Source organism: Eurypyga helias, unplaced genomic scaffold, assembly GCF_000690775.1.
Source record: "Eurypyga helias isolate BGI_N326 unplaced genomic scaffold, ASM69077v1 scaffold7616, whole genome shotgun sequence".
Lineage (NCBI taxonomy): Eukaryota > Metazoa > Chordata > Aves > Eurypygiformes > Eurypygidae > Eurypyga > Eurypyga helias.
Genome location: NW_010255914.1, coordinates 4,746 through 15,062, shown reverse-complemented (window position 1 = coordinate 15,062; position 10,317 = coordinate 4,746). Strand labels below are relative to the sequence as shown.

Below are 10,317 nucleotides of genomic sequence, written 5' to 3'. Positions count from 1 at the left end.
TCCCAATTATCCCTGGATCTGTGGGCTTCCTGGTTCTCCAGACTCTGACCCTAATAGCTGTCGGCCAAGGTTCACGGCCCCAGCATCACAGCGGTTCTCGCTGTGAAACCTGCGGAGGGAGCAACGTTGGTGTTGTGCCATGCTGCCCTTGGCATGCCTTTGGAATCCTCGTTGTCCTCGGAGCTCTAGGCTGTAGTCCTGGGCCATGGCCCCCTAGTCACTTTGGCTCCCCAGGCATGCTGTCAGTGGTACTTGCATGGCCCAGGCTGTCTGCTCTCCTGCCCGCTGGCTGCCCAGTTGTGGCAGGGGGCTCCAACCCGCTTCCTGCTACGGGCACTCTTACACCTGTAGCCAGGCCTAGCTGGAGCAGCTTCAGGAGTAATCTGGGAGCAGGGGAGGCATACGGACTGCTCCGGGTACAGACAGTGTGCAGTCTGACCCCCAGAGCCCCTTGATTGGCTCCAGCCCTGCTCACCTCCTGCAGCTGCCATGGCCCCAGCACCCAGAGAAGAGAGTGGTAGGTGCAGCAAGTCTTTGGCCCATGGGGCTATGTCACCTCTCTTTCTGCATCCTGGTCTCTCCAGTCCCATCCCCCTGCCTCACCCTCCCACTGTGTGATTTTTTTTTTTTAACTTCCCTGTACCTTTTGCCTGTATTTGTGCCCTTCTCCCTGTTTCATTATTTCCCCTGCTTCCCCCATCTCTTCCTAACCTTATCCCTGGAAGAAAACCAACACCCACTCCAGCAATATTAAGTACAGATAGAGATATATTATCCCTGCCAGCATCAGCAGCACGCAAAGCAGTCTAACCAAACCCCGAAGCCTGGCTAGCACATAGAAAATCAAGGCAATCAGCAAGACATAAGGGAGCAGATCCTGCTGTTCCGTCAGCAGCCTAAAAAGCCCCAAACTCAGCGCCTGGATTAGCCACCACCACAGTGTAAGGCAGAGCTTATCACACACTGGGATCTGTTCTTACCTCAACCCTCACAGGCTCCATGTTGGGCACCAACATGAACCGTCTGGTTTGGCCTTGTTGGGCAACTAAGCACCACCAGTTGCTCTACCACTCCAAACCCCCCTGCTGCCAGTGAGGAAGGGTCGGAGGGAAACAAGGGAGGCTCGTAACAGTCGAGAGAACTATTTAATTATATAAATGGAACATGGGTTTACTAATAATGCTACTGCTAATAAGTAATTAAAAGGACAGAAAATAGGACATATGATACAGGGTCTCACTGCCCGTAGACTGACACAGCAGGCTCCAGAACAGCAAAAGTGGAGGGAGAAAACCCCCTACCTGAGCCCAGGAGTGGAGAGCAGGGAGAATGAAACCCCCAATGCCCCCACTTACCAGATCAGTTTCCTTGGCAAAAGGAAAGCTCCTCTGATAATCACCAGCCATGAGGTCCGAACAAAAGACCATGCTGCTGGCAGGAACCTCGCAGCCGACCCCCACACACCTTCCCGGTCGCGTGTGCCTTGCAAAGTTCCCCCCACCATGCCGATTCCCAGCACCACTGGTATGGGGGTGACACTGGCCACTCAGCTGGGTGTATTATGGAACGAAACAAAATCCTCCCTGACTGGAACCAGTACGCCACTGAACGTTCCTCACCCTCAACGTTCTTCAGCACGTGCAGATGTCGCAGTGAACAGGATTCATCTTCGCAGTCCAAGACAGACCTCACACTTGCTTTTGTGAAGCTGAAGTTCACGAGTGTCAGGCTCCCCCAACAGGTATTCAGCCACACTTCACTTTAGTTTTACCAGGAGGCATTGTGCCACCTGATTTCAGTAGAGTTGTGGGGTTTTTTTTTTTTTTCAGTTTCCATCCCTTACTGCATCTGTGCACTCTCAGCATGAGGAGTTCCATTCAAATTGGGCAAAAACCTTCCATCAGTGTATTTCCAGTATATCAGAAGGAGTTGCACAGATTATTAATAAGGTAAATTGCAAGCTTGCTTATAAAAATGTTTCTGCCGAATTTGTCTTGCACTAGCAAGAAGAGGTGCTGCTTCCAGCACCATAAATTGCCTGGTGACAGTGTATACTCATCATCCCTTTTTTGTAGTAGGCTGATCCATCATAGAATCATACCAAGGCCAGGTTATCGAGTGACTGTTCCTTTACATTTCACAACATTCTTGGTTGTAATTCCAGGGTTTCTAGGCAGTTTTGAAGAGAGACTCATTCCAGCTGTAATATTTCTGGCAGTAGCACTGCTGGTCGTAACATGTCGCACTGTTCTAGGGTTGACAGGATCAACTCATAACGATGCAGATGTTGGTGGGTACATAAGGAACATCCCCTCAAGAGTTAATGGAGGGAAAGCTGTATGGGGCACCATTACAGCTGGGAGGGGCCCTAGGACTGTATTTCTTTCTCTCTCCGTCATCATAGCTGCTGCTGCAACAGCCCTCACACATGAAATCATGCCTTGATTTCCAGGTTCTAGTTGTGCTGCATAATACGCTGCAGCTCGCAGGCACTGGGCAGTTTTCTGGGACGACACACCACTAACTATTCCTTTCCTTTCTTGTAAATATAATTAAGTTTGTTGTCATCTGGCAGGGCTAATGAGGGAGCTTCCATGACTCCTTGTTTTAGATCTGTAGATGCCTTCTGGATTTCCAGAGTCCATAGAGTTTGGTCTGGCTCTTCATCTTTAGTTAATGTTATTAGAGATTTTGTTTTTTCCCCAAACCAATCCAATATCTACTAAATCCAACTACACCTGGAAATGCTCCGATCTCTTTCTTTGTTTGAGGTGGAGATCTCTTGTATTGCCTGTATTTATTCTGATGATAATATCCTTTCCCCAGGCTGAATTATCATCCCTAATTTACTTGTTGCTGGCATAGCTGCGTTATGGCAAGGGAGAATTTATGATCCTTTTCTGCTAAAGCAAATAACAACACCTTAGTGTCTCAAAAACAAATGTTACAGTCTTTGCTTGCAATCAACAAATTATCTATGAATTAGTTAATTAGCATGATCGGTGAGGCTTGGTTCTTGTCTTTGTCTCCTTTATGTTTGCCTGTGCGGTTTGTGTCTCTGTATATTTTGTTTATTGCTTCCCCCTTTGCCTTAGTAACCCAAGGTCCTCTGTCAGATAACCTGGCTGGAATAATCATTCCGAGTCCCACATACCTTTATCCATTAGCAGGACTGACCAGGTTTGATTCTCATCACCACCTCCTTATCACTTGTCCGTCAGCTTTGGGTCTGTGTCTGGTCTGTTTATGGCTTCCTCAGTTTCTTACTGCCCATTTTTTAATTGAAAAAGTCTTTGACCAGACACCCTTAAAGGAGCAGATACTCTTCTTCCACATATCCTTACCTAATTCATCAGTGTCCCACACCCACTGAGTTCATCACAGGGCATTTTGGATAGAGAAAAGATGTCTCCAGAATGCCCATAGCATGAAGAAAGTAAGTCATGTTTGTGGCCCACTGGTACAAGATAGTGCTTCTCCGATTAAAATTTCCAAAGTGCCAGTAGCTGAATTGTTAGCGCCTGCCGCCTCTGAAGCACAAATCACGACTGCAAGCTCCACTTAGGGTTTTGGAAAGGAGACAGGATTCCCTTGTGCGGGTGTTTGACTATTCAAAGGCCTTGGCAGAGTCCAGGCCCCGACTGAAACGCTCCCTGTAAAAGGGTAGCGGGCTGAGGAAGGATGCGTTTGTTGCCTGGCAGGGTAAATAACCTGTGAGGGAGAGGAGTAGGTGTCTGCTGCAGTCTCTCTGCAGTCCTCAGCATCCCAACACATATGGTCAAACAGCAGACATACTGGCACCCAGAAAGACAGGAAAGCCCCCTTCTGCTTGCATTGTGGCCCTGGTGAGGTTTGAACTCACGACCCCTGGTTTACGAGACCAGTGCTCTAACCACTGAGCTACAGGGCCCAGACAAAGGTGATTTTCTGAGTCAAGTACAAATTTTGTCTATTCCTTTGTTTTTTGATCTACCCAGAACTTCCACTGAGCCTGCAGAGGAAAATATCTCCCTTCTCCATGACTGCAGGAAGCCACTCCACTCCAGAATCAGAATCACATAACAGTTTGGGTTGGAAGTGACCTTTTAAGATAATCTAGTCTACTCCCGTGCCATGGGCAGGGACATCTTTCATTAGATCAAGTTTCAGAGGCTTAGAGGTGAAGTGTCAAGGAAGTAAGGTGCCTGGAGGGCTCTGCCACTGCCCGTTCTATACAGCAGCAAGGGATGCTGGGAGCGCTGGGTAAACGGTCGCTCAGCACTGGAGACGCACAGCACTGTCACTCTTCTACAGTGTTGCAGGGGAAGCCTCTTACTCCAAAACACACACTTCCTCAAGCTTCCCCATGGGACAGTTTGGGAAATGACTGAAGGGAATGGTCCTTACCCGGGGACTCGCACCTGGCAGGCAGGGTGTTTCAGCATCTCCCAGTGTGTTAGCCCCTAGCCCCAGCTCCAGCAGGGTCTGGCTGGTGCTGAGCACAGTGGCCAGATCCCTACAGCAGGCAGCTGTGAGACTGCAACTCCACAACCTGCAGGGAAGAAGCACAGAGAGGGCCCAGGGTTTCAGACCATGTCTGCTTTGATAACGCTAACCACCAGCCCCTCTCCTGGCCAACCAGCACTGAGAATGGCCAGAAACCCTGCCCAGAAGTGGCCAGTGATGGAGCAGTGCTGGAAACACCATCTATTCCCTGCCCTGAAAATCTGATCTAGTTTCCAGTCTTTTCTGTCCTTGGTCTTCCCTAGCAACCCTTTAAAGAGAATATAAAACCAGAAGGGAATTCTGGTCACAGGGATTTCATGAGAGCATGAGCCATGTGATGCTTCCTTCTAGTGCTTCCACCGACATCACTAGAGGCGTAGGGCTGGATTCCACTGCCTAAGGAGGAGTATCCAGTGCTATGTGCCACAAGATAACTCACATACCCTGGTGAGGGTATCGGAATGGGATTACCCAGGCCTCGCATGGTCTTAGCAGGTCAGGCAGGGAGCTTGGGGTGAACAGTGACTGATCACAAGAGAGGCACATTGCTCAGCCTTTCCCCATCCCTGCAGCTGACTGGCCCACCCACAAGCCCTGTCATGGTTCCAGACTGGGCAGTTTCCCAAGGAGCCTGCTCACTGTTCCTCACCCCAATCTCTGCAGCCGGCAGGTGGGATGTTTCAGCCCTTCACATAGCAGCCGCACCCCTGGGTCTCCCAGAGCATTTCCACGCAGTCTCATCTCCGTCAGGTACTGGTTGGTGCTGAGCACCGTGGCCAGAACCTCACAGCAGGCAGCTGTGAGCTTGCACTGCTCCAGCCTGTTGGGGATAAGCACAAGGATGAGCAAGGGCTGCTCTCAGCACTGGTGGGGAGCAGACCGGGGCAGGCCAGGAGCACAGCAGCAATCTAGGGGCTCGGCAACCCGCAGCCAACGTGAGGCCATGCTGGAGGTTGTGCCTGCTCACCAGCCAGAGCAGTTACCTCCCTCAACCCATCGCTTCTGGGAGGAGCTCAAACAGGGCTTTGGCCTTGCCTCTCCACTGGCCAGAGCCCTGCACTCTCCAGGGACCAACTCCAGTACTGCTCCTCTGGCCTCACCCACCCTGGTCCTCGGCCGCTGCTGAGGTGGGTCAAACCCCGCAGGCCGTGACTGCAGCCTGGGCCGCTGGGTCCAGATCCCACTTCCCTCCATCCCCACACATGCCTTCTGGGCCCTGTGTGACCCAGGAGTGTTTCACACTCTCTGTGCTCTGGCTCTCCCTCTCCCTGCAGGGCTGATATCTACCCGCAGCCCTGGGCAGGGGCATCTGCCAGGCCTTGCACAACCAACCTCACCCTGTCTCCCTCTAGGTATGGGAAGTGGGGCTGGAGGCAGCCTGAGGAGGGAATTCCAGTGCAAAGGGACCTCTGGGGTTTTGGGGCATGGCAATTCCTTTGGAACTCATTGCCTTGCATTCAGGGTTCCTGCCGAGTCTGCCTTAGGCCCCTTCCGGTGTCTGAAGGTTCTCTAGAGATGTAGGGATGCTGGCTTAGCCAGCTGCACCTAAGCAGGTATCTGGGGCAGCAGCAGCCACGTGGTCCTCAAGGACCCTGACAAGGTGCATCTGACTCCTGCTGCCACTCTGCACTCCTTGGTCTCATCCTGAGCACCCTGTTTAGCCTTCCAGTGGGAAGTCCCAAAGTATTCTGGTGGGGAGAACAGGCAGAGAGGAGTGAGACAGAGGAAAGGGGACAGAAGCAGCGGTGATGATAGGACAGCAGTTGGGAGGGAGTGGGTGCAGTGAGAGGATCCCTCACGGGAATGCTCAGAGGACAGCCCATGGAGAACACGGCTCACATACATTTACAGGAGAGAGATTAATCGTACCAGATGCACACATTAAAAAGGAATAGTCCCTTCAACAGGAAAAAACAAGAAACTCTAGTTTAAGGATTTGGCTCCTCCTTCCAATGAGGGAAGAGAACCCCAGTTTGGTTGGGTCTTTCCAACATATTTGTGCAACGAAAATGAAAATGAAAGAACTATTTGATCTAACTGGGTGAAATTGTTGTCTCGTAGATATATTCCGGTGAAATAACCCAATACGGTTTTCACAAAACTTTCATCTTGGATTTCATACAAACAGTGGCAAGCCTCCAAATCATGAATCACTGCTCTTTTCTCTGCATTAACAGCTAAAGCTGTTTTTTGACTAGTTTGAAGCCACGTTAGTAATTCTTCCTTAATTTCAGGAGATATTTTGCACCCCATTTCTTTTTCCAAAACATTTCTTCGTTCTTTATTTAAGAGACCAAATAGGGACCGCACAGTTAACATGAAATCGTGTCTTGATTTTCCATAGTTTTCTAACAATTTTTTCACATCCCTTTTAGGATCTTCTTGCTTATCTCTTGTTTCACCATCATCTTCTAGTGCATAGAATAGAGATGCAAAGACCTCTTAGACACTCAGATGAATGAAACTGTAGGCACTCCCACATACAATGCCCTTCTGAAAAGTGCTCTCATTCAAAAAAAGTGGGAGAGTGTCTCTCTGATTTAGCAAGAATTTGTTGATTGCCTCTTCCTCAAAGAGAACTTTTCGCTTCCAGATGCCATCAGCAGCCAGGCAACAAATTCTTTTCAGGATAATGTGCAAGTTCTGTTTCAACTTGCTGCTCAGAGATTTTAGTAAGCTGGAAACATAAAGGACATAAATTCCTGTAGTTGTCTTGGGGGTTTGTGTAAGATCTTCACCACTTTCAAGCTGTTGTTTCATAACCGTACAGGCAATCCAGCACATGATGGGGACAAGGCACATGGTGAAGACCATTTCATTTCCTTTAACAAACTGAAAGGCCTTCCTTCCTTCATCCTTATTTTCAAAAAACTTGTAGAAATATTCCTCCCTATCAGCTGCTGAAAATCCCAGTATTTCAGCAGAGCATTCACACACCAAGCACTGTTCCAGCTTTTGTAGGGCAGCTGGTCTTGTTGTGATCAACAGGGAGCATTCAGGGAGAAGGATTTTCTTAAATAAACTGCTCAGGATGATTTCCACTGGCTTCATCGCCCACGGGCACAGATCATTTTGCGGCTGGTCCAAAGAAAACCTCAGTTCATCAAAGCCATCGATGACAAAAAGGAGTTTTTCTGGTCTCTTCAAGAGGTGGATTATCACTGGGGCAGCATTTGAAGATCATGTCAACCATACTCCCCTGAGCTGTAAGATTACCCTCCCGACAATGTATGTAGAAAACATAATCAAATTAGCTATAGAGTCTGTCTGATGCCCGGTCCAGCATTATCTTTCTTACTGTTATTGTCTTCCCAATTCCTGCAGCTCCCAATAGCACAACAGTTTTTGGTGTCTGTTTATCACTGTCAGGCTTAAAAAGATCACTTATATCAATGGAAGAATTCACTTGTTCCTGCATGATTTCTGCATGTCTCCGTCCCACAGCCATGATTTCGTGTTCCTTCTTTTTTTTGTGGCGATGTCCACTAACAAGAACCAGCCTTGTATACCTGGAGTTCAGAGTCACTGTCTCACCAATACGAGCGTTCATGTCTTTTATCCAGTGGTAATTCTTTTGTACGTGTTCTCTGTACTTCATCTTGTAATCTAAATCAAGGGTATGCAATAAGAGAATTTCAAATTAAAGTCAGTGTGCATTCTACTGTTAAATGAAAACATTTTGGCCACAAAATTCTTGTACCTTGAGTTTATCTCATCTCTTTCATTTTAAAGAATCTCTGGATCATTCAACAGGCCCTGTTCATCCAATCCTATTATCGATGCTGAGGTGAAAAAAAAAGTCTGAAATGCCCATCCCCCATCACTGCAATGCATTCCCACCTCAGTTGAACTTGAAAATAATGCTATGAACCACTTTCTACTAATGACCTCTAGAGCAGCACAGGTTGGTTGGGGTTTTTTTCCCCACAGGCATATAACAGCTACTTATTATTTTCCTCCTGACCCTGATGGGGCTTAAGGATTATGGCTGTGATCATGCACTTTGTACTAGCAGGGGGAGTGTGTAGGCGATAAAACCCAAACGCGCCTAACCCAATGGCACGTACCTTGAACTAATGAAGCAGGGGTTGGACTGGATTTCTGGGCTGAAAATGAAATTATATGTAGTTGTTAGTGGAGTAGTACTACAGAGACTGTCAGTCGTGCGTCAGGTGGGGAGCAGAACACTCCTCCTGGTGTCTCTGCCTTTAGAAACTCCCCTAAAATACCTTGGGCAAGGCAGAGAAAAGACAGCAGAGCAAGTGCCTCTGGAGACCCTAGGATCCTTACATCATAGGCTGGAAGCAGGCGGTCCTGCAGAGTGTGTGGAGATTGTGGCAGCAGTCGCCTAAATAAGCAGGAACACCGATGGCAAGTGGAGTCAACACAAGTCAGGCATAAGGAGGCAGCACCCAGAGGTGCTTTGGGTTTTCAGACTTCCACGGGGGATGGAAATCTGCTGTCTATCTATTTGATAAAGGTTCTACATATTTTCTAGGAACAATCAAAAAGAAGGATGCAAAAGTGCCAGTAACCAAAGTTTCTTTACCTTTTCCTTTCTCCTCCTTGAGTTTAGCTGCCGTGTCTCTTCGGTTGATACATTCAAGCACGCAGACAGCTATGTCCACAGCGAGGTCAGCTCCGTAGTGGTCACACACGTAGTCTGCCAGTTGAACTGGGTCGGTGGCTTTCTTGAGCAAATACTTGGAGAGATTTGCCATCTTACCATAATCAATATATGATAATTTATACTTAAATTTCTCAAACATATCCAGTGTAAGGTCCTCCAGTGCTTCCAAAAGGAAGTCCTTGGTATTCTCTCTTGCCTTCATAATATGCTAAAGATACCCTGGAAAACAGCAGAGGTTCAAAAACAGTTTTCTGAGAGCCCGATGGCACGATGTGGGGAGAGCCTCACTGACTGTTACAGAGCACTGGCTGCAATCTGCATGCTCCTGGAGCCAATCTCCACGCCACCAGAGGCCCTGCTAGCTCTCCCGTGTTAATTCTTCCAGGAATCTGTTAGTCCACAGGACCTAGATAACTAACACCCCTCATTTTACCCACAGTGCTTCCCTGCTTCCAGCTCTGCACTTTCTTGGCTGCAGGTGCCGGAGGGTGAAGTGTTCCTGTATCAAGGTGGTGGCTGGGTCTTTCCCCAGGTGACATGCTAGTATATGGGTAAAGTGTCTTCTTCAGCCATTCCTTTTTGAATGGCTTTCAAAAGCCTGGGAGGAGTTTCCAGCAAGAGGCTTATTGAAAAGTGAAATATGGCCTGTGCATTGGACACAAACACACTTTCCAAAGGGGACATTCCTTCAGCCTTTCTTCTGTATGGCTTCATTTCAGTGGCAAACCACAAAGGTTCCAGGGTTCATGAGACCACTGTAGCAGCCCTGGCGTGGAGGCTCGTGTGAGCCCCAGACATACATTCAGATGCATGGATGTAGCTGGGGGGTGCAGCAGCTTAGCATTACTGGCCATCATACGTGCGTGGAAGGCTTTTGGGGAGCTTAAATAGTGGGGTGTCTATGTGAGGTATGGTGGTGTGAAGAAGCCACAGGCTGTCCTAGGGCTCCTAGGTAAGGCAGCAAAGCATGAAGAAATGCTGACCCTTGGTCTAAATGCTCAGTGCTGGTATTGCAGCTTAAGCCAAGGGCTCTGCCAGACCCCATGTGCCGTGGAAGGTTCTGACGAGTCCAGGGAACACAGTGCATTTCTCACTTTACAGCCTGGACCGTTCAGTGTTGGCAGTACATATCTGCTCTCCCTTCCAGAGATAGCTGTCGCTTTTTGCTGGAGCTTTTAAAATGGGGTAGAAAGGCAGCCCGG

General features: G+C 48.6%; 1 protein-coding gene and 1 non-coding gene across 2 annotated transcripts; both read right to left on the bottom strand.

The window, feature by feature from the left end:
* Positions 1-3,837: 3,837 nt before the first annotated feature.
* On the bottom strand, positions 3,838-3,910 carry TRNAT-CGU. The gene has a single exon. It is a non-coding gene; the product is annotated as a tRNA-Thr (tRNA).
* A 476-nt stretch (positions 3,911-4,386) lies between these two features.
* LOC104511023 (NACHT, LRR and PYD domains-containing protein 3-like) lies at positions 4,387-9,206 on the bottom strand (the record flags this gene model as incomplete). Its single annotated transcript, XM_010153467.1, is given in 5 exon segments — positions 4,387-4,531; positions 5,135-5,305; positions 6,524-7,633; positions 7,635-8,091; positions 9,035-9,206. Coding segments are annotated over 5 exon segments (2,055 nt in total), but the record flags the coding sequence as incomplete, so codon positions are not given.
* Positions 9,207-10,317: the final 1,111 nt, after the last annotated feature.